This window comes from Myxocyprinus asiaticus, chromosome 42 (genome assembly GCF_019703515.2).
Source record: "Myxocyprinus asiaticus isolate MX2 ecotype Aquarium Trade chromosome 42, UBuf_Myxa_2, whole genome shotgun sequence".
Taxonomy (NCBI): Eukaryota; Metazoa; Chordata; class Actinopteri; order Cypriniformes; family Catostomidae; genus Myxocyprinus; species Myxocyprinus asiaticus.
In genome coordinates this window covers 26,118,238-26,142,616 of record NC_059385.1, presented here as the reverse complement: position 1 = coordinate 26,142,616, position 24,379 = coordinate 26,118,238, and the positions used below count along the sequence as shown (strand labels likewise).

The 24,379-nt window shown below is 37.9% G+C and overlaps 1 protein-coding gene across 5 annotated transcripts in view; it reads left to right on the top strand.

Annotated features, from left to right (window-relative positions):
- Positions 1-24,379, top strand: part of LOC127432969 (spermatid perinuclear RNA-binding protein-like) — a 162,292-nt gene that overhangs the window by 106,931 nt on the left and 30,982 nt on the right. For all 5 annotated transcript variants that reach the window (XM_051684519.1, XM_051684520.1, XM_051684518.1 and 2 more), the window contains exons 4-10: positions 3,631-3,866; positions 4,115-4,316; positions 9,013-9,157; positions 21,867-21,958; positions 22,364-22,459; positions 22,712-22,823; positions 23,961-24,058. In XM_051684519.1, coding sequence (XP_051540479.1) covers positions 3,631-3,866; positions 4,115-4,316; positions 9,013-9,157; positions 21,867-21,958; positions 22,364-22,459; positions 22,712-22,823; positions 23,961-24,058 — 981 coding nt within the window. The remainder of the gene's footprint in view (positions 1-3,630; positions 3,867-4,114; positions 4,317-9,012; positions 9,158-21,866; positions 21,959-22,363; positions 22,460-22,711; positions 22,824-23,960; positions 24,059-24,379) is intronic.

Below are 24,379 nucleotides of genomic sequence, written 5' to 3'. Positions count from 1 at the left end.
TTTCAAAACGCTTTCCGCCCACACTTCTGTTTTTAAACGTTTTCTAAAAGTTGCTCGTCCACACTAAAATGTATGAAAATGCTTAAATCCTCTTACTTCGCATGCCAAAAATCACCGTTCCATGTACAGTCTAAAACGCAATTATCCTGGTGTTCTGCCGCCGGACACCAATTTCGGTTAAACTTCCTACCGTCTTTGAAGGAATGCAATGTTAAGGTTGTATAAAGATACATTTATCTTGCCACTACAACACTGGCCCCCATCTAATTGTTTTGGGTTGAATGTATCACATGACTGCATCACATGAACATAATTACGTCATCGTTTTCAATGTCTCTGTTTTCCCTGTCCACACTACAACGCAAAGACAGCGTTTTCCACTTGGGAGAGCGTTTTCGAACAGCTAATTTTTTTGCTGTCAAAAAGCGCTTTCTCAGGGTGGACGGAAGGCCAAAACAGAGAATTAATTTTTTTTAAACTGAATGTCATTTTCACCACATCCATATTATTTATTTGGTGTTATTACATTCTGTAGTGGAAATTACATTTTTAACATTTTTGGGATAAAATGTGTTGGACTCTTTTGCTTTACTAAGGCTAATTTTATTGCTAATATTTTATGTATCCTAAATACAAAATTAAATTGCATTTAAAATGTATTTGTATTTTTTTTTTTTTGCGTAATTTGATAATGTTACAGCTTTATTTGGAAATTACAGAAGCCCTGAACCGCAAGGTGGAAAAAAAACATTACGGTGAAAAAAAAAATAAAAACATTGTCTCAGTTCCCTAAGAAAAAGTCTTAAATTTTTTTCTCTTCCTAAAAATTTTTTTTTCTCTCTTCCAAAATTTTTTTTTTCTCTCTTCAAAAAAAATGCATGTGGTACCAACCTTGACCACCAAGTGCCACTATCAGTAAACATGTAATCTTATGCTTTAAATGCTTTCTCTGTTGCTATATAGCTGAATAATACATTTATTATTTATTTAAGGATTTGCAAACCTTAAGACAAAATCAGTTTACATATGTTTGATATGGCATTCGTTGTCGTGTTACAATTGGAGTTATTTTTTTGTTTGAAATTGTTGGTCTTTCTAAACCATCTATGCCGTTTGCTCAGTGTTACATGGTGGAAGCGAAAGAATGTATTGAGGAAAGCGGGAAATACGGGGAAATTATTATTATGTCTGTCCTTTTGAAGTGTTAGGGGTATATCTGGTAATGTTAAGGCCGCAGGTGTCGTGACCATTTATATGTCTATGGTCGTGACATCGTGTACAAAAGAAGTCCGATTTCATTGGCTAGGCACCAACCCTTAAAACGACTCCTTTGCACCCTGCCCCGCCTTTCTCTCTCGCCAACTCTGAGTTTGCAAGTGCACAAGTTAGTTATGCATCAGATATATCGCGAAAATAGTTGCAAAAGTCAAGGCGCGAAGATTTGAAATTGCAGTGACAGATTTGAGAAGTTGCAAGTGCCTAATTGAGGTTGTACTGTGAATGTAAGAATAAGTGCAATTTGTAAAATATCCATGAGGTAATTAAAGATGAGTGGAATCTTTTGTAACGAAAAATACTGTAAGCTAAAAGCTAGATGGCTACCATAAGTAAAATATTTTTCAATTGTGTAAATTATAACAGAACGTTAACATGAAATAAGTTTAAAATGCAATAACACTCACTTCTGACCGGAGATGCTGTGATGTATGGTTCCGCAGCTCGGCAGATGGAACCCCCGAGCGCAGGGGCTCACCAACAGGTCCTCCATGGGACAATAATATTTATTTGGGCATCAAATAACCAAGGAAAACACTCAAGTACACAACTCAAATGTACTGCTGGCTTCCTAACCTGCTACCGGACGTGGGATACAGCATTCATAGAACACATCAACAGCGGCCGCCTAAACCTCGAGTTCAAGATTACCCCGAAGTCGCAAATAACCCCTCCCAGTTTACTCACGGCATTTTCGCAATAACAGCCAGCCCACATAAGGTTTGCAAACCCTTAAATAAATAATAAATGTATTATTCAACTATATAGCAACAGAGAAAGCATTAAAAGCATAAGATTACATGTTTACTGATAGTGGCACCTGGTGGCCAAGGTTGGTACCGCATGCATTTTTTTGAAGAGAGAAAAAAAACATTTTTGAAGAGAGAAAAAAAAAAAAATTTTGAAGCGAGAAAAAAAAATTTGGAAGAGAGAAAAAAAGGAACTGAGACTATCTTTTTTCCCGTAATTTTTTTTTTCCACCTTGCGGTTCAGGGCTTCCATAGGAAATAACGTAACAGAAATACTGTATTCTTACCTGTTTACCTTTGTTTCATAATCATTTTCGATATCACTTGTCTCATATTTTATTTCAAGCTATTGTCACTTTTGCCTCAAAACTAGTACTTTTAACCTTTGAAAAACTTGATTGGGACAAAATTGTTGGTCATCGTGCTAATGAAGCCACAGCTGATGGAAAGTTGTCATTTGAGTAAAAATGTATCGTTTTCATATGATAGATATTAAAATATTTTGTTTTATTATTATATTTGTTTAGATTATTGTGGTTTTAATTATGTAATAATATTTTTTGATTAAATTTCATATTTTAATATCTGGTCTGGACTGGGACAAGAGTTAACAATAATCTATATATAAAAGTCATTTGAAAAGTGCCAAAATTTGATTCTGATTCACAAGCTTTTGAATCGATTCTGATTAATTTGTGTATATTTTAGTTATGTCAATTTTGCTTGCATATGAAAGAAATTCTCTGTCAGTTAATGCTGTTATCATACCTTCGAACCTGGTGCATTAGAAAATATTAGTTTACAAATTTTATTTTATCAGTTTTTCATAATTTAGTTACATTTTAGCTCTTTAAAAGTTTACAAAACCATGTATTCCATCAATAAGTATGATTTTGAAATTGCATGTATTAAATTGCATATATATATATGCAATTTAACTATATATTGTTAAATTATTATTGTTGACTAGTGCTAAGAGTAGGTACGTGCAGGTACTGTCTCTTTAAGACCAGCTGCAGTTCAGTGAGTGTCGGGTCTCACAGAAGTGTTTTAGTTGAGCGCATATTAATGACAGTGGAGTCAATTGGCTTCTTTACCACATCTGTGCTATGTGTGATTTGATTTTGTGCTATGTTTCTATCTTTGTTGTCTTTTAATCAGCGACTGACTGTAAATAACAGAAAGGATATTAAAAGCGGCATTATTCACTGACAAATTGATTGTGTGGATCTCGTCTTTGGACACACATTACATGGAATGAGTCAAACTAAACTTTTATTCTCTGTGCTAAACTTCTTTGCCACTACAAAACTCAATCACTGTGAAGTGAATTCTGAAGATGTACCAGCCAGTGGCTAATCGCAGACATTTTTAGTCGCATTGCTTGAAATTTGGTAGCATATGCATGTAAATTACTCACATCATTGAGGGTTGCACATAGAGTTAAAGATTGATCTTGAGATTTTAGGAATCGACATCTCGATCATTTAAATGAAGATGAATATTTTTACCCAACTCTAATCCACAGCTACACAATGTTTTGTATTGTTTCAGAGTACATTGAATCCACTAGTTATTAAAGCACTGAATCTTTTCTGTCTATCAGAGATCCATTCGGTCATTCGGGAACGATGACCGTCACGTCATGGCGAAGCACTCCACCATCTACCCATCCTCCGAGGAGCTGGAGGCGGTACAGAGTCTCGTCTCCACCGTGGAGTGTGCCCTCAAACATGTATCCGATTGGATAGACCAAGCTCAAACCAGCCAATCAAATGCATCCAGCACACAGGAGGAGGAGACGGAGACCAGCGCGGATGAATCACCAGAAGGCAGCACAAAGTGAGCACTGCCAGTGCATGCTAGGAAACATTTGCAGATTTCTCAACATTTCACACTTTAACGTCATGATGGCGAGTTGTACACGGGCAAGCGTCACTCAAGTTTTCTTCAGAAAGTTTTAAAGTCTAGTTACCGACTACCAACCTACAGTTGTATCAATAAAAATGGTACTGCTCTGGATTGGGTGTAAATATTTCACTTGTGTAAATCTGATATAGAGTTGGTAATGATATTTTGTGTTCTACCAGTGAGAGCAGCAGCTGTAGCAGTGGTCCTGCTGGTGGCGGTGGCGGTGGAGGGGTTTTGTGTGGCGTGATGAGGATCGGTCTGGTGGCCAAAGGCCTGTTGATTAAAGGTGACATGGACCTGGAGCTAGTGCTCATGTGCAGAGAGAAACCCACCAAAACACTTCTGAGCACAGTCTGTGATAACCTGCCCTTGCAGATACAGGTAACAGAACACCCACATATGCTAAATTTACCCACAAAAGCCACGTTGTAAATGAATTTACATCTCATCTGTTGTCATTGCCGTACAGCTCCAATTAGAACACATTTAGCTACACAACCATGATTTTTTTTTTTCCTGGTTGTAATTTGTGGCTCGCTTTGTGTCCTTACAGTGAAACATTAAATATTACGGTAATGCACTTATTAAAATGTGTTTATTAAAGTGATTTTAGTTAAAATATGTTTTGCAGTTGTATAAATCTCGGAAAAGAATGTCAGGTAACACTTTACAATTGAATTACACACCTACTGTTGTTCTGCTGGTGCACTGGGACACATCATCAGTGATGTAACCTTGGGTCTTTGGGTGTTTCGGGTCTTTCAACATCAGACACCCTCATCCAGGTGACCCTGCCAGGGTTGATCAGGCCCTGGCCTGTGTCCCAGTACTGTGCACACTCCATGGTTCGTTCCTTGTGATCCACAGTCATCTGGAGGACCTTTCTGCTGCCTCTGTTGCACTCTTGATGGCTCTATTTTTGCCCACCCATCACTCCTAATAGACTGTAAGCTCTGCTGAGGGACTGGCCAGCGAATCCTCAGCAGCCCACCAGCTTTACAATGTCCTCATACTTAGTTCACTTCCTCTCATGGGCTGCCTCAATGCAAACTTCCCAGGGGATGGTGAGCTCCAGCATGTCCACATGCTTGGTGGACTCTGATGATTTTACAGTGTCTGGCCTCAGAGTGGTCTCTGCAATCTCCTCAGGAAATCTCAGCTGTTTTCCTAGATTGACCTTTAGATGCCAGTCATTGGCTGTCATGAGAATCCCTGTCTGCAGTCTCTTTTGAAGCTTGGGTCACTCTCCTTCACTGAAAAATGTGATAGTATTATTCTTTGTCAGCTGGAGGCGCTTGATCATACTGATGGCTATAGCGATGGTGCTGCCAGTCTCCTTTAGCACCTGGTAATGGCACCAGCGGTATCGCCCTTATCCCAGTGCTTTGGGATAGCAGCACAAGATATGTTCGAGAGTCCCATTTCGTTGACATAATGGGCATGCAGGTGCTTCGACATTGCCGCAGGTGTAGAGGTTGGATGAACTTGGCAATATGTCATAGACGGTGCGTACCAGAAAGCTGATTTGCTCGGGCATTGCTCTCCAGAGCTCCGGCCATGTGAACTTTCGTGCTGCTGCTGCTTCCCATCTGATCCATGCCCTTGCTGTTTCATGCCGACCATCCTACAGATGCGTGCCTCTTCACACCCAGCTCTAACTTCTTCCTGAACCAATTTGCAACGTTCCTTGCCATGGGCCCGGCTGTAGCGCACTGCACTGCCACTCTCCAGACCGGTTCTTCCAGAAGCCACGGTCCCCACCAGCTCCTTATGCCACAAACAGGATTCCGCCTGGTCCACTGCAGCCACCGCTCTCCACTTCCGCCCTGTTTTTACCTTAATGCAAGCTTGTGAGACTTTTGGGTCACTAGAGTCCCTGTACTGCATGACTTCTCTAGCACGAGCCACCATGAACTCCTCCTTGATGCTACTGAAGGGGAGTTTGAGCTTAGTCTGGTGTCCATAGAGAGCGATGTTACTAAGGTTCAGAAGTAAACCCAACCACCGACGGAGGTAATCGCTTACTCTTCTTTCGATGCTGTTGTTAATCGGACCTCATAAATCAGTAGCGGCCAGAGAATGCGTGGGAGGATTCCATGTTGGTAAATCCATGCTTTGAACTTTCCAGGTAGGCCCGACTTGTCGACTGTGGCCAGCCAGGACTCCAGAGCTCGGTAACTTGCTTCAATTGAAGGGGTGTCTTTAAGCCTGCAGTTGAACTCCTTCCCTAGGCTCTTCACAGTTTTTTCGGTGATGGATGGGATGGGGATGCTGCTGATATTAAAGTGAAACTTGTCAGTTACCTTGCCTTACCTTGATTTGGCTGGTTTGAAGCTCATTCTTGCCCATGAGATGAGTCTCCCAAGCCCCTGCAAGATCCACCTGGCACCAATGTTGCAGTTGCTGTCAGGTCTTCTATAAATGCTCTAATCTGGGGTTGCCACACCCCCGACCTGGACAAGGGGCCCCTCAACCTCTGCACCTTTCACTAACAACTGTCACAACTTTAAATCACCAAAAATCACATAAAGGCAGCATAAAAGTAATCCCCACGACTCCGTGTATTGTTTAATCCATGTCTTTTGAAGCGATATAATAGATGTGGGAGAGAGAAACATCGATATTTAAGTCCCTTTTTACTATAACTCTCTACCTTTTACCAGCCCCGACCAGTAGGTGGCGATATGCACAGAATGTGAATCGCCAAAAACAAAAGAAGAATGTGAAAGTGAAAGTGGAGATTTATAGTAAAAAAAATAAAACAAAATAAATAAATATTGATCTTTTTCTCACTCACACTTATCATATCGCTTCAGAATTACTAAATAGTAATTAATTAGCAATTATACCTGGGAAGTATACATTATACAACCTGCCCGAAACACTCTCACACTGGCCATCCTCATTATTTAGCCTTGAGACTAGATGGAGGCAAATAACACATTGTGGATTTCCACAGAAAATTGCAAAATCAAAACCAGACCCAGTCTATTTATATGCATCATGTGTAATTAATCCAAATCTGCCAGCTACCAGCTTCCCTAATTAGACAATCAGGACAGGCTGGGGGGATGGGTAGAGCACCACTGACCCACTCTGAGCCATACAAACACACACACACACACACCCACCCACGCACCCACTGAGACCCCAGACTGAAATCCCATTAAAGCAGAGTCTGCTGCCAGCAGGTCAAGTCTCCATATAATGGATCAGTTCTTAATGGAATGGCAGTCGACTGCTTTCTCTTGTTTCATACTCCACTGTGCTCTCTGCACTGCACTCATACTCTGTTTTGAACTAGTGGTGTTACTTTGGTAAATGACTCAGTGACAAATCTTTAAGTGAACGAATCGTTCTTGTTAACTTTCATTGTTTCATTGACGAACTTCTCTGTTTTGTTTTTGGTTTTTTACAAATCAGTTGAGTAAGTGGTTTAATGACTCACTTATGACAACATACTCGAGTAAATATGCAATCTCCAGAAATGGTCACTAAAGGAATCAGTGAAGGTAATCAAAATAAAAAGAGGGGGGGGGATTTTATATTTGGAAAGCCTTGAACACAGAAAAGCAAAGTGATGCACATAGCAATGCGTCCCAATGCTTTCAGACTGTATATCAGCACTATTGGAGCACATCTAGTCCAATCAGGTTTGAGGATTGGAACTAACTGTTGTATAAATTATACTGGATTTTAAAAATAAGGCACATAAAGGTATTATCACATGGTTATGCAATATAAAATTTTTTACAAAAAATCAAATTTTTGCAAATATATATATTAAGATTTTGGTCATACTGTCCACCCATGTTTGTGTGGGATAGAGAAAATCTGCTCTATACTGCAGTCTCTCCTGTTACACTCAGACATATACTGAGGTCACAGCGGTAGGAGATGTAATTGATATCTGGTTTACATGAAAAGAGCATGGTGGATTGGAAATGTGTGGCTGGAATTAATTGAATGGATTACAGACCCTGTTAACACTTAGTACACCCACATCTAACCAAATTATATTAAATATTAAAGCAAGCATCTACACTCTCTTCCCGCCTCATAATCTGGTTTGTAAATGCATTGTGACAAGTGTGTAATTGACCAGGTAAAAATAAAAGTCCATATATGATATCTTTGTGTGAGAAGCAGACCAAAATTTAAGTTGTTATTTGCTGAAAATCTTCCCATTAGCTCTTAAATCTCAATTGTTCTTGTGCACATAAAATACAGTGCCTTTAGATGCATTGCACTACACTGTAAAAATGTCTGTATTTTTAATGTTAAAAGAATGTAAAAATGCAACAGTAAAAAAAAAAACTTGTTTAATGTGTAACCTTAAAATATACGGTAAAAAATTATAATATTTTTAACAAGACGTAATTTTACTGTAAAATATTGTAAACATTTAGTTTCATATAGTTTTTGTAAAAAGTATGGTTTTACCATATAATTAACTTAATATAAATTAAATTATAATATGTTTAACAAGAGAATACTTTAAACTATTATTAAAATAACAATCAAAAAAATGTATCTGGCTTTTCTAGAATTCCCTGCGTGACCCAACACATTGGGACTAGTTATGTTTCTTCTTATTTTTTTATAGCAGTTATGTACATTGGTGTGATCTGTGTCATATTTTATTTAACTTAGTTAATGTTTATTGCATTATTTTTGTGTCACTTGTTTTACCCTGATGGTGTTTTGTGTTTGTGTGAGTAACATTGTGTACTGTTCTACATGTGTTTCTACATGGTTGGTATGTCAAGTTTATATCATTTAATAATATAAACAGTAGTGAATCATAAAATAAACAGGCATCAAAATTACATCCCGTAAATCCTGAAACATGGTCACCATTTGTTTTACGGTAAATTTCTGGCAACCACAGATTTTTACAGATGATATATTTCTGGCAACCAAATTCAACTGTTTTTTTACAATGTAGGTTTGATGTCAGTGAAGTCAGAAATAATATTTTTGTGACCAGACACAACTCATAAGCCAAGGAAAGGATATTTCTGCTAATGGTTTTTGCTCATATTTGACACTGACCTTCAACCTTTGACCCCTACAGAAGCGAACAGAGGATAAGTATGAGGTGCAGAGCTGTATTCCCGAGGCCGCCATCCTAGTGTGCACTATGACAGAACCCAAACTCACCCTGAAGATCACGCTCACCTCCCCAGAGATGAGAGACGACTGCGAGACAGGGGAGCAAGGTTTGTGCACGTGTGCCTGCATGTGACCTCTGTGACCTTAGAATGAGGACACACTTTTATGCTTTATTACACTTTTTAAGAGACATAAAGATGCATAGGACCTAAAGGGAGGTGAGGGGATGGGTGAAGTGTGTGTGTGTGTGTGTGTGTTCATTTTTAGTGATGTTCCATTAGAAGAAAGATATTTGATGTATTCTTCTTTATTCTGCATCCAGACCTCTCTCAGAGGGCTTATCTCATATTCAAAACGCACGTACACACATCAGCAGCAGGTTGAGTGGTCTGCACGCTGTCAGACTCTTTACCTGGGGGGCCACTCTCAATAGGTGCAGAAAAAGAGAAAGTGCTGGAGGAGGATAGGCATAAAGATAGATAAAACAGAGAGAACTCCATTTAAAGAGAGCACGAAACAACATTTACAATGCATTTAACTTCCTTAATGCAACATATTTGAGTGAAACCACATGTTCAGATTTAAACAATCCAAGTCCTCAGTATTAAACTGGTGATACAGTCATGAGGGGGTAACTTTAGGCAATTTGATGTCCATGGGGTTGATTTTTATTATAACTAACAGATTTCAACTTTTTTTCTTTTTGTTAAATGAAGGTCACAATAAACTTAGACAGTTTTTCTTAATCACCAGTCTTTTATTCATAGATTTGTATTGCCTTGTCCCAAACCCAGATCTTCAATATCAAAGTATGAATATGAATAAAATATGAATTATGTTTAAAACTGACAAACCAAACAAGTTGTTCCCAAACTAGGTGCCACGGCTTTAAAGCTTGCATCAGTGTTTACTTAGGAATCACTCTAAGGCTACTTTGTAATTTCATCAGTCTACATTCCATACCCCATAATGACAAAGTAAAAATCAGATTTTTGATAACTTTGCAAATGTATTAAAAAGAAACAACTGAAATATCACACTGACATAAGTATTCAGACCCTTTCCTATGACACTTGAAATTTAGCTTAGGTGCATCCCATTTTTCTGGATAATCTTTGAGATGTTTCTACACTTTGATTGGAGTCCTTTTGTGGCAAATTCAATTGATTGGACATGATATGGAAAGGCACATGACTATCTATATAAGGTCTCACAGCTGAAAATGCATATCAGAGCAAAAACCAAGCCATGAGGTCAAAGGAACTATCTGCAGAGCTCAGAGACAGGATTTTGTCGAGGCACAGATCTGGTGAAGGCTACAAAACAATTCGGCTGCATTGAAGGTTCGTAAGAGCACAGTGGCCACCATAATTCTTAAATGGAATAAGTTTGGAACAACCAGGATTCTTCCTAGAGCTGGCTGCCTGGCCAAACTGAGCAGTTGGGGGAGAAGGGTCTTGGTAAGAACCAAGAACCCGATGGTCGCTCTGGTTGAGCTCCAGATATCATGTGTGGATATGGGAGAAACTTGCAGAAGGACAACCATCACTGCAACACTCCACCGGTCTGGGCTTTATGGCAGAGTGCCCAGACGGAAGCCTCTCCTCAGTGCAAGACACATGAAAGCCCGCTGGGAATTTGGAAAAAAGCACCTAAAGGACTCTCAGACTGTGAGAAACAAGATTATCTGGTCTGATGAAATGAAGATTGAACTGTTTGGCCTCAATTCCAAACATCATGTCTGGAGGAAACCAGGCACTGCTCATCACCTGCTCGGTACCATCCCAATAGTGAAGCATGGTGGTGGTAGCATCATGCAGTGGGGGTGTTTTCCAGCGGCGGGGACTGGTCAGGGTTGAAGGAAAGCTGAATGCAGCAAAATACAGAGATGTCCTTAATGAAAACCTGGTTCAGAGCGCTCAGGACCTCAGACTGGGCCGAAGGTTCACCTTCCAACAGGACAATGACCCTAAGCACACAGCCAAGACAATGCAAGAATGGTTTAGGGACAACTCTGTGAATGTCCTTAACCCTCTGGGGTCTGAGGGTGTTTTGGGCCCTGGAGAAGTTTTGACATGCCTTGACATTTGTGCTTTTTTCAGTTGCTTAAAAACATATTAATGACTAAAGTCTGATAACACTGTATTCAGCACAAACTGGGCTACAATAATATGTGAACAACATGTATGTACATGTTTGTATTTTTGAGAAAATAACGTTTATGTGTGGTTTTTGAAAAAACAAACATTTTAAGTCACTGAAATAAGGCCATATAACACATACTAAACATTTGTTCACAAGACTTTTGAGAACTGGATCTTGTAGCCTGGATCTTTTTGCTACAAAATGATGTGAAAACCATCCTGATCACTCATTCATACAAAACAATATAGTCATTTAACTTTTGTAAGACACTTTTAGGGTTAGAAAGGCCATATGCGAGGAGGCGTGGATGATCATGAATATTGATGTGATTCACACCTGAGGAGACAAAGACCCCTCCCCTGAGAGAGAATGAATGTGAGGAGACTTAATGATTGAATGTATTGTTTGTAGCTTATTCACAAAATCTTTATGTAAAGAAAATGTATAGTCAGATTACTTTTAACTTAAAAGTAATCTGATTATACATTTTCTTTACATAAAGACTTTACTTAAAAACTTTAGACCTACACTACCATTAAAAAGTTTTAGATCTGTAAGATTTTTTAATGTTTTTAAAAGTCTCTTCTGCTCACCAAGGCTGCATTTATTTGATCCAAAATACAGCAAAAACAGTGATACTGTGAAATATTTTTTACAATTTAAAATAACTTTTCTATTTGAATATATTGTAAAATGCAATTTATTCCTGTGATCAAAGCTGAATTTTCAGCATCATTACTGCAGTCTTCAGTGTCACATGATCCTTCAGAAATCATTCTAATATGCTGATTTTCTAATATAGGCATATTTACAGCACATTTTACACATTTACACCTGAACAGATATTTGCAAGCACAAGCTTCATTGATGATAATGAGGCAGCATAAACACTAGTTAAAATATGATCTAAACATTCATATTATTTTTATATCAGAATCAGAATGAGCTTTATTGCCAAGTATGCTTACACATACAAGGAATTTGTCTTGGTGACAGGAGCTTCCAGTACACAACAATACAAATAGCAACAAATAATTAAAATTGAATAAAAAACAGATAAATATTGAAAAGAAAAAAGTATATATAGAATACACAATAGACAATATACACATACGGTGTGTGTGTGTGTGTGTGTATATATATATATTATATCATATTACATATCATATTTATATCATTCAGCATACAATTTAAATAACTGCTTTAGCCGAAACAACATTTAAATGTAACTAAAACTTGCCTATTAGGACATATTTAAATGTCAATACTCTGAATACTGGCTGGCAAGTCTGGAAATAGTCCAACTAGTAAAATATGTCCATGTTTATATAAAATAGCATGTCAAATAATATGTAAGTAAAACTTACTCATCCGAAATTGTATCCTCGGCTGGATCAAGTCGCTCTTCAAAATGCAAACGTTCATCGTCAGATTTCAGCTCTTCTTCTGAGGAAAATGTGAACTCTTCATCACTATCCAGGAGCTTCCTCCCCTGTATAGCGTGCCATCTTCCAAATGCGCAGAAAAGTGAATGAACTTGATGTTTTTAAGGCATTGTTGGGGGCGTTTACCATTTGCATTGATCGCCTCAGCACATTACCATATGAATAGCACGCTCTGCCCCAGGGTGTGATCACATTAACGATAGTTAGCCAGGAGAAACTGTACATCGCTTTGTTTAATACAGATTACATTGCAGGAGAATATTTGTTTTAAATTTGAATTGTTTTATTTAAAAGTAGACATTTTAAGCTTTCTTTAGACATATGTTTCATGTTTGTCTGATAAGTATTCGCGGAGTTTCAGTTCATTTTTGTGACGTGCTTCAGAAAGATGCTCGCGGAGACAGAGACGGCTGAAAGCGCACCCTGTTTATTTTCTTTATTTTACAAAAGCACAAGGTTTTGTTGTTATTGTGGGTGTACACAAATAAAAGTAGACCCTTTATAGTTTCTAATGATGTCTTACACTTATCTGTATGCCCAAAAATGACGGAATATTTTAAGTTGTTTCCGCTGTTATGAGGAAAAAATCCAGCAGGACGTGCTGGCGCATCTGTCGACCCCAGAGGGTTAAGTGGCCCAGTCAGAGCCTGGACTTAAACCTAGTTGAACATCTCTGGAGTGAATAGAAAATGGCTTTCCACCTACGGTCCCCATCCAACCTGACAGAGCTTGAGAGGATCAGTAGAGAAGAATGGCAGAAAATCCCCAAATCCAGGTGTTCAAAGCTTGTCGCATCATACCCAAAAAGACTTGAGGCTGTAATCGCTACCAAAGGTGCTTCAACTAAGAACTGAGTTAAGGGTCTGAATACTTATGTCAATGTGATATTTCAGTTATTTATTTTTAATAAATTTCCAAAATTATCAAAAATCTGGTTTTTGCTTTGTCATTATGGGGTATGGAGTGTAGACTGATAATTTAAAGCATTTTAGCATAAGGCTGCAACATAAAATGTGAAAAAAGGAAGGGGTCTGAATACTTTATGAATGTACTTTGTGTGTGTATATATATATATATGTATGTATGTGTTTGAGTAAAATTAACATTTTTGTTTCATTCTATAAAGTACTGACAACATTTCTCCCAAATTCCAAATAAAAATATTGTCATTTAGAGCATTTTATTTGCAGAAAAAGACAACTGGTCAAAATAACAAAAAAGATGCAGTGTTTTCAGACCTCGAATAATTCACAAAGATGAATCTGCCCGATTCCAGCCTTGCTGAAGCACCCCCAGATCATCACCAATCCTCCACCTGGTCTTCTTTAGAGGCCTAAAACCACAGTGTCTTGCACCCACTGTGAAATTTGGCGGAGGATCGGTGAAGATCTTGGGGTGCTTCAACAAGGCTGGAATCGGGCAGATTCATCTTTGTGAAAGAAGCATGAATCAAGCCACGTACAAGGTTATCTTGGAAGAAAACTTGCTTCCTTCTGCTCTGACAATGTTCCACAACTCTGAGGATTGGTTTTTCCAGCAGGTCAGTGCTCCATGCCACACAGCCAGGTCAATCAAGGTGTGGATGGAGGGCCACCAGATCAAGATCCTGTTATGGCCAGACCAATCTCCAGACCTGAACCCCATTGAAAACCTCTGGAATGTGATCAAGAGGAAGATGGATGATCACAAGCCACCAAACAAAGCTGAGCTGCTTGAAGTTTTGCACCAGGAGTGGCATAATGTCACCCAACAGCAATGTGAAAGACTGGTGGAGAGCATGCGAAAAACGCTGGATGGAAATGAGGGTTATTCCATCAAATATTGATTTCTGAACTCTTCCTCAGTTAAAACATTAGTATTGTGTTGTTTAAAACTTGTTTTCTTTGCATTATTCGAAGTCTGAAAACACAGCATCTTTTTTGTTATTTTCACCAGTTGTGATGATATTTTTATTTGGAATTTAGGAGAAATGATGTCAGTAGTTATAGAATAAAACAAAGTTTACATTGTACTCAAACACATGCCTATAAATAATATGTGTAAATTATATATATATATATATATATATATATATATATATACACACTACTCACCACAATTGTACAGAGCGATTATCTGAGTTACCGTAGACTTTGTCAGTTCGAACCAGTCTGGCCATTCTCTGTTGATCTCTCTCATCATCAAGGCATTTCCGTCCACAGAACTGCCCCTCGCTGGATGTTTTTTATTTTTGGCACCATTCGATTCTAGAGACTGTTGTGTGTGAAAACCCCAGCAGATCAGCAGTAACAGAAATACTCAAAGCAGCCCATCTGGCACCAACAATCATCCATGAGATTATCAAATCAGCCAATCGTGTGGCAGCAGTGTAGTGCATAAAATCATGCAGATACGGTTCAGAGCTTCAGTTAATGTTCACATCAACCATCAGAATGGGGAAAAAATTTGATCTCAGTGATTTGGACTGTGGCATGATTGTAGGTGTAACAACAAAGAATGGCCAGACTGGTTCGAACTGACAAAGTCTATGGTAACTCAGATAACCATTCTGTACAATTGTGGTGAGAAGAATAGCATCTCAGAATGCTATTCTGAGATGTGGGTTGGTGCTGTTTTGGCAGCACGAGGGGGACCTACACAATATTAGGCAGTTGATTTTAATGTTGTGGCTGATCGGTGTATGTGTGTATGTGTGTATGTGTGTTTGTGTGTGTGTGTATGTATGTATGTATGTATGTATGTATGTATGTATGTATGTATATATATATATATATATATATATATATATATATATATATATATATATATATACACACACACACACTACTGGTCAAAAGTTTTGAAACACTCATTCTTTATTATAATTTATTTATTTATTTATTTATTTATTTATTTTTTTACATTTTAGAATAATAATAGTAACGTCATCAAAACTATGGAATAACATAAATGGAACTATGGGAATTATGTTATGACTAAACAAAATCCAAAATAAATCAAAACTGTGTTATATTTTAGCATCTTCAAAGAAGTCACCCTTTGCCTTAAATTTGCATATATGTATATATATATGTGTGTGTGTGTGTGTGTGTGTGTGTGTGTGTATATATATATATATATATATATATATACACACACACACACACACACACATATATATATATATATATATATATATATATATATATATATATATATATATATATATAGTTTTGCCACTAATAAAGTTTTTTCAAACATTGGTGTACTTGTTAACCAAATTAGAAGTGTCAGTGTGAAGCATGCATAAGATTAAATATGAGACAAATTATGTTTAATGAAAACAAAGAAAAATCAAAGTAAACATCACTTTTGAGCATAACATTTTAATTGGGCATAATTTCTTTTCAAGCTGCCAATTTGTGCAAAAGTGTAAAAATATTATTTTAATTGTGTGTATTTAGGATACATAAAATGTTGGCTATGAAATTAATCTTAGCAAAGTAGTCAGAGATTTTATTTCTAAAATGTTAAAACGTTATTTCCATCAGTGTCATTTTCAGCACAGAATTCTATTGAACACTAGACAGAATTTAAGATGTGTTAAAAATGACACTGTGATGGAAATTTTCATGAATCTCTAAATGAAATTTCAAAAATGACCAATCTACTTGTGCTACATGTACATACACAGCTGGACCTTGTCAGTAGACAAATTAAATAAATTAGTTTGAAAAAATGTTTTAACAAGAATTTAAATGTACCTGAAGTTGAAGAAACACCCTAAGAATTTTACCTAGCAGATGATAAAATAACAAAAACAAAATCCAATTTATTTAATTTTTCAGGAGGGATCTGAGTTATATCTAGGCCTCAGAATATCATAGAGCCTTAGTGGTAGGCTCTTATGACTTGGGTCAGTAGGTAATAGGGATGTAACGGTTCGAATTTCTCACAGTTTGATTTGTATCATGGTTTAAGGGTCACGGTTTCGATACGGTTCAGTATTTGCTTTATTCAGAAAAAAAAATATTACTGCCAAATCCAAAGAATAATCTATTTGGTAAACACTTCAACAGGTTTGCCCTTGAATAACAATCATTGTTTTACAACAGTAACCATAGTTTAACCATGGCATTTGTAGTAAAATCATAGTAACCACAATATAAACATGGATACTGTCATGGTTACAATATATTGTAAAATCATGGTTACTATATTTAAACTACAGTATTACTTTTATAAATCCATGGTTAATTGTATCAAAACCATGATTTCTGCTCAGAAAACCATGGTGACAGCAGTCATGGTTACTACAATAATACTATAGTAAAACCATGGTTAATTTTCATCAGGGTCCTTAACTAAAAAAAAACATTTTCTTTAATTACTAAATCAACATTTTAACTTAATACCTGCACTAATACGCTACATGCATCAACATAAAGTGCACTTCAAACTCATCTCAACATATACTCAATATTCGGAAGCTGTACATCACTATAGAAGGAATAACCTTGCTATTAAAATGCATACGAGAAGGGATGTTGTGATAGTGCTGCTCAAGTATTTTAATAATACGTGGAAATCCCACATGAACACCCCAAGTGCTTTAGTTATTGTTTCATGTCTGTACGAATTAGCACTGAGAGCCTGCTTAAAAATGGAAGGGATATTTATTTTATCGTCTGCCAGGTAAAATTCTTAAGGTGTTTCTTCAACTTCAGGTACATTTAACTTCTTGTTAAAATATTTTTTCAAACTAATTTATTTAATTTGTCTACTGACAAGGTCCAGCTGTGTATGTACATGTACCACAAGTAGTGTGTGCAGTTTCGGCTCACATGCGGCTCTTTCCCTGGCCCTTTCCATTAATCAAATCCCATTATTGACACTCGTGATAGATTACAGCCGTGCGAAGAAAAACAGGAAGAACTTGCGTGCGTGTTTTAGATAAACCCTCATGCACATTAATGACATGTATTACCAGTATACAGCACTGGTGCGATGTCTGCAAACAGTGCCTGTTTTGTAAACGTCTTTTGACCATCGCTGTTGTAATTGACTGCAAAAAGAAAATGTTCCCAGAAAGGAGAAATGCAGGGGGCTTCTCTATCAGCGGCTCGTTTTCTCCACTTGCCATTTTCAACTACACACAATGCGTCCAGAACCATTCAGAGTACATACAAATCCACATATCAACGCTTTGGCAACCACCTTAGCATTGTGGTGGCGATTATTGCAAGCACCACATGCATTTGCTTCAGAAATTAAGAAAACCTGCACCGCTTTGAACACATCAGCAGAAAACAAAAGTCTTTTCAGAGGTGAAGAAAGATGGTACATTTTGATGATAAACCACTAGGCTCATTTCCTCACAAAATATATTACATTCTTATTTTAATATTATGGATAGACAATGGCAGGGGCAGCAGGTGTACGTAAGCGTCATTAATGTTAGTGTGTTATTTTCCTTTCTTTCATCTGTCAGTTAACTCACTCTCCCCAATGTCTCACATCACTCTCCTCCTCTCGCTCCGTGACATTAATGCAAATGCATTATATGAAGTCTGATTGGGCATATGGATTGTTATTGCTGATGCAGAGGCTCTTTAGGGCTTCAGTTAAGTCTGGATGGAAGCGTTTTGTTGGAGGGAGTTTTTGATGCCATGACCCCTAACTGACTGTTTTGGCCACTGAAGCTGTTAACCTAGAACAATTAGAGCTGCAGTGATGTGGAATGCACTGTTTCTGTTTCTCTCTCTCTCTCTCTCTCTCTCTCTCTCTCTCTCTCTCTCTCTCTCTCTCTCTCACACACACACACACACACACACACACACACACACACACACACACACACACACACACACACAGAAAATCTTGGCTAAACACATTGCAAGTGCTTTGAACTCCATCACTGTTGCATTTATGTTACAAAAAAATAACAAGACATGAAAACCTGTGTGTTCTACCCTGTGGTAATGATGTAGAAATATGAGTATAAAAGTTTTTCAAGATGAAAAAAATGGAAGCGAAAACACCACAGTTTGAATGATTATCAAAAGAATCATGAAGTGAAATATGATCTCAGCAAGACAACAAAGACAAATGGCTCATGTCTGCTCCAGTCACTGTGTCTGTAAATGTCAAGTAGCCACAAAACAAGCCATTCTATACTTGTCTGTGAGCTGGTTTGGGTGAATAATCCAAAGTAATGTCTTATTGGTCCAGATTAAAATAAGCAGTCCATCAGAAAAAGCATGATAAATCATTGACCAAATATGTTCTCGACTACCAACAATGAAATCATATTTATCATCGCAAATCTGAGGATATCCGCTTTCCAACGACACCTTGATTAAGCTTCTAGTCCACTCAGAGGCCAAGATACTCAATGAAACCATGTGAAAGGTGCCTGGGATCACAAAATAGACTGAATGCCTATGGACAAGCACATGATGAGTGCTCAGCTGCATTAGAGCACCACCTGCACTTCAGATCTGTATATTGTAATGGAAGGTAATGGAGGAAAATTTATTTTCCTGTTACTTGCTGCCATCTATTGAAATGAACTAACACTTTTACTAGGGACATAGTGCAAACAGAGCCTGAATCACAGACTTGCAAAGACATGAAAAAAATTATGAAGTTCATCATAAGATTGTAAATATAAACAATATTGTTTATGAATTATTTTCTGTAAAATGAGAACAGTATTTTTGCGATTAGTTCTCTGTGTGCGTGTAGGGTGAGCTTTTAAATTTGGGCGTGAAAAACTGCAAGCGGCAGCCAAAAAATGCAGCATTGCTTTAAGGGTTAAGCGAAGTTTTCTTGTGTCACTTCCAATATCTACCAACAGCCCTGTCAAATATTTTCAGATAGTTTTAGTGAGTTTGATTACAAATTCCATAAAGAGTTTAATGTAGGTGTGTGTATTTCACACATATGCCATCAGCCACCTCGCTCTCTAGTTGTCAGCATCGGCCATGAAAAACGTTTAATTAAGAATTGTATTCTGACACTTTTCCAAAGGCAACGACACATGTTTCCTTGTTCATTTGCTCACACACCCTCTTTGATGTGGAACGTTAGAAGCAGGTGGGGAAGAAAATGAAATAATGTATCGGGGTTGAGGAATCGGTACTACTGCCAGTGCGCACCTCATCCATCTAACAGATGTGTCAGATGTGGACACTGCCCCTGGAGTGAGGGATGAGATATAACAGGAGGGAGAGAGAGAGATGGAGGGATGGGTTGTAGATCACGACAGTAGCACCTCGTATTTCCTGGCTGGGTCAAGGGCCCTGTCTAAGTAAGAATGGCTTAATCTCACCAGTACTGATCAACCATCAACTCATCAACCCACACACAACAAGACAATATTAGACATGACTTGTCTGGGTCATATTGCAGCCCAAAATTAAAAATGAGAAAATCAATATATATATATTTCCCATCATGGTAGTATTTGTTGTAATGCCTCTAATTTTTGCTGATCATCGTCAAAGAAAAAACTGTTTTTACTCTGTAGTACTGTACAAAACACTGTACAGTAATGTTCATCTGGTAAGAATAATAATTGAGAATTACAAAAACATTAAAAAATAATACCTGTATACTAAAACATCTGTATGCACATAGATCCACATGTGTTTGTTTCATTAGATGATAATATTATTGAACCATTCATCTCATTTTGACTCTATGGAAGTTGAAGTTTGTGGGGTGATGAAAGATTGATGTTGAGTTTTGCAGTATGTGTGTGTGTTATTGATTAAAGGGAGGAGTAAACCTCAATCACTCTGACAGATCTTCCTCTGTAACCAGCCTCAGCTGGGCCATTTTGATTAAAATCCACAGAAGAATTATGAAAGAAGGAATAATGTTTCATTTATTGTCACATAATCTCCACCTTGTATGATTAATATCCTGTACACCTCCCTTTTGGATTTACCCTGCAGCAGTGTTTGCTTTTATCTATTTATTTTTTCTCTCTCTCTGCAGAGGAATACAATGTTATCATGATCATTGGTATAAAGATTTCTCACCTACTGAGCTAATGAAAGAAAGAATTAGAAGATTGTGTTATTTGGGCGGGAGAGATGAAGAGATGTTCTGAACTCTCTAAATGTGTGAGAGTGTGTTGTGTGCGAGCGTTTGATCTTTCTTCTCTTGTTGTGACTGGTCTATAACAATACCCACTGCATGTTTTCATTATTCCAGTGTCAATCCAAGCACAAACTGGCACTGATTCGCTGAAGGTGTTAGCGTGTGCGGCTGCTTTTCACATTAACACCTAACCAAGCACGACGTAACTGCAGTAAAAAAAAAAAAAAAAAAAAATATATATATATATATATATATATATATATATATATATATATAATATAATATAATATAATATAATCTGTCCTTGATGAAAGCAAAATGCTGTTCGAAGTGACAAAATATCAGCCAATCAGAATATATTTGAAGTTTAATGGAGCGCAAAAGTGAGTGCCAACTTTTGCAACGGCCTTGGTTCCGGAAGTGTTTTTCCCATTAATTTTCTCCATAGGGATTTCAGAAAATGCTTCAATAAAGAGTCCTAAGCCTTGAATCAAACCAACCATCTATGAGATGAATAACCAACCTTGAAATCTCAAGGTAGGTCTGATTGAAAGGTTTAAACGTGATCATTAAAAATGGTTATCATTTTACATTATCATTAAGAATAGGATTTTTACTTCCAAAACTCCACGGTTGTTCTTTATATACAGCTATGTGGAACCAATTTTTGAGATTTCACTGTGGGCAAAGCTACCCAGAGCGACCCTCAAAATGCATTGTCGTGTGTCACTTGTTGTGGTCGCAGCTGATTAGTACAAAAACTCTTGAAACCTAAATAAATCTTGAACATGGAAAATTGATGGCTTGTCGCTTATTATGTTGTGCCTGGTTAGTATGCGGTGTTACTCCCATTAAAGCGCTTTGTTCATCCAGTTTCGAGGCTGTTCTTAGCATTTCACGACACTTCGCACATGCTAACACCTCTTGCGAATCCCTCCTCTAGTTTCCAGCCAGCCAAAGAGATGCAAGCTTTCATCTCTTTTGGATGCACTGGATCACCACAGCCAGTCGGCTTCCTCCTTTTCCCCACCCGCTGTGCCTTAACAGCACCCCCTCCCTCATCATGTGAACGTATGTGTGTGAGTGTGCGTCTACGCGTGTGTGATTTGATTTCCTGTCCCGTTCTTCTCACCGATAGAGAGCGTTGAGTCGAGCGAGCCGGTGGACCTGTTGGATAGACAGAGGTGCCTGGTGGCGTTGGCCTCTCTGCGACATGCCAAATGGTTCCAGGTTGGCGCTCACTTCTTCTCATTGTTATTGTAGCCTTATGACCCAAAACGACATGCCATTTTTCTTGATTTCCTCCAGCTTAACACCTCATCACAAATGTTGATGTATCGTAAGGCTACAAAAGCAATTGTTGTACTTTGTTTTCTTTTGCCTGTTTTGTTTTTCCATAACCTGCTTGTTATCATGAGGAATTTGTCTAGTGCTTTTCCTGGACTGTATCTTCCCTCCTCCCACCCAACATAAGCCCCTCCCCCTCCCCCCATCATCAGCAAAAACACACAGACCAGCAACACAAACTTTCCCACACACACACATAGCAGAGTCATGATCTAGAGTTTTGGTGGTTAAAGTTTGCCTTTTAACTGTTGCTTTCGGTTCATTGGCCGACTCCTCTGGTTTTCTCAGGCTAGAGTTAACTGCCTAAAGTCGTGTGTGATCGTCTTGCGAATACTGAGAGACATGTGCAATAGACTCCCGGCATGGGAACCACTGAAAGGATGGGTGAGTATACAATAGACCTTCTTCAAACACAAGTGATTTGCATCATTGCTGTTATTATATATCAAAGCTGAAATGCTCTATTGACCAATCAGCATCTGTTTGATGAGTATGAATATCTTAAGGATGAAGTAGAATGGATTACAGTAACCGTTGTCTTATTAAAACTATCATTTTATATATTTAGATCTTTGACATGCCAAATAATCCATAAACGGTAAACCTGTCTTTCAAAGTGCATTTTTGTGTCCTCAGCCTTTGGAGTTAATATGTGAAAAGGCCATCGCCACATGTAACAGACCTCTGGGGGCAGGAGAAGCATTGCGTCGCATCATGGAGTGCCTCGCCTCAGGCATACTGCTGCCAGGTAGGAATTGCCCCAGAGAGAAGTGATTAAGAAAAACTGAAGAGTTTCTAAAGTTTTGAAGGAGAACAGCAGATGCTTCAGGCAGAGTGTAATTCCATTTTGTGCAGAACATCTGAATGTGGACGGATTATTACGTTAAATTCGAAGTTTAAACTATAGATGGAAAACAGTGGCCAAAATGTTTGCTATCAAATGACAATTAGAGATGCTTCATATATCTGTGCCGATATTGGTATTGCCCGATATTTGCGACTGGTTTTTCCAGGTTTTATCATGCCTTTTTTTCATACTCAGACAGTGCATTTGTCTTCTCTGAACTATGCCAGCTGTCTACTTAAAGGAATATTCCGGGCTCAATATTAGTTAAGCTCAATCGACAGCATTTATGGCATAATGTTAATTATCACAAAAATTTATTCCAACTAGTCCCTCATTTAAAAAAAAAAAAAAAAAAAGAAAGCAAAAATCGAGTTACAATGAGGCACTTTCAATGAAAGTGAATGAGGACAATTTTTGGAGGGTTTAAAGGCAGAAATTTGAAGCTTATCATTTTATTAATTTAATTTAATTCTTCTGTTAAAACTTGTTTATTATTTGAGCTGCAAAGTTGTTTATATCTTCATTTTAGGGATTTAGGTTTGTTGACATCGTCATGGTAACGAAGTTGTAAAATTGGCTATAACTTTAAACAGAAAAGTATAGAAGCTCAGTTATCTACTCTTAACATAACCAGTCCGTTCCTCTGCACTCTTGTGCTTGCTTTCTCTATCATTAATTAATTAATAATGAGATGCGGGCATTAATGTTTAATTGGCTTGCATGGGAAACGAGTCTGTCCCACATTGATATAAATTTATATTTTGTGTCTTTTATTGTAGCTTCGAGGCATAACTTAATGGCAGACATGCACTACAGGGTTTAATTTACTTCTGGCCTGTAACCTGTATGTTACTAAAAGGACCAGTTATCCCAAAAAGATTATCCTTAAGAAACTTCAATCAGCTCTTTTCAGTGCAATGACAGTTCATACTAACCATGTCCGTTTTTATTTTTGGTTGAACTATTTCTTTAAAAAGTTAGTTATTTTATCAACTGCATTTTCTGAGTGAAGAATAGATGTCTTTCATTCCCTTTCAGGTGGACCAGGCCTGCATGATCCCTGTGAGAAGGAGCCCACTAACACGCTGTCAGCCATGACAGATGAGGAGGCGGAGGCCATCACATACAGTGCACAGGTATGACCAGACCTTAGTCTTCCATGTCAAATGCAGGTGACGGCCGCAGAGAGAGAGTGTGTGTCTGTGTGCGTGTGAGAATGACAGTGAGAAGAGGAGAAAGGTGTGTGTGTCTTGCACTGCTGCTGCACTGAAAGCTGCTTATCTCAATCTCAGCTCTCTAGATTACTGCTATGTCTTACACACGCACACAAGTCGACGCTGTTAGAGGAGCAAGTTGACATGGTTCTTACCACTCTCATAATTGAAAGTTGTGAGACAAGTAAGGATCACAAAATCAGTCTAATGAAAGAGACTTGGGGACTTCTAGGAAGAATCAAA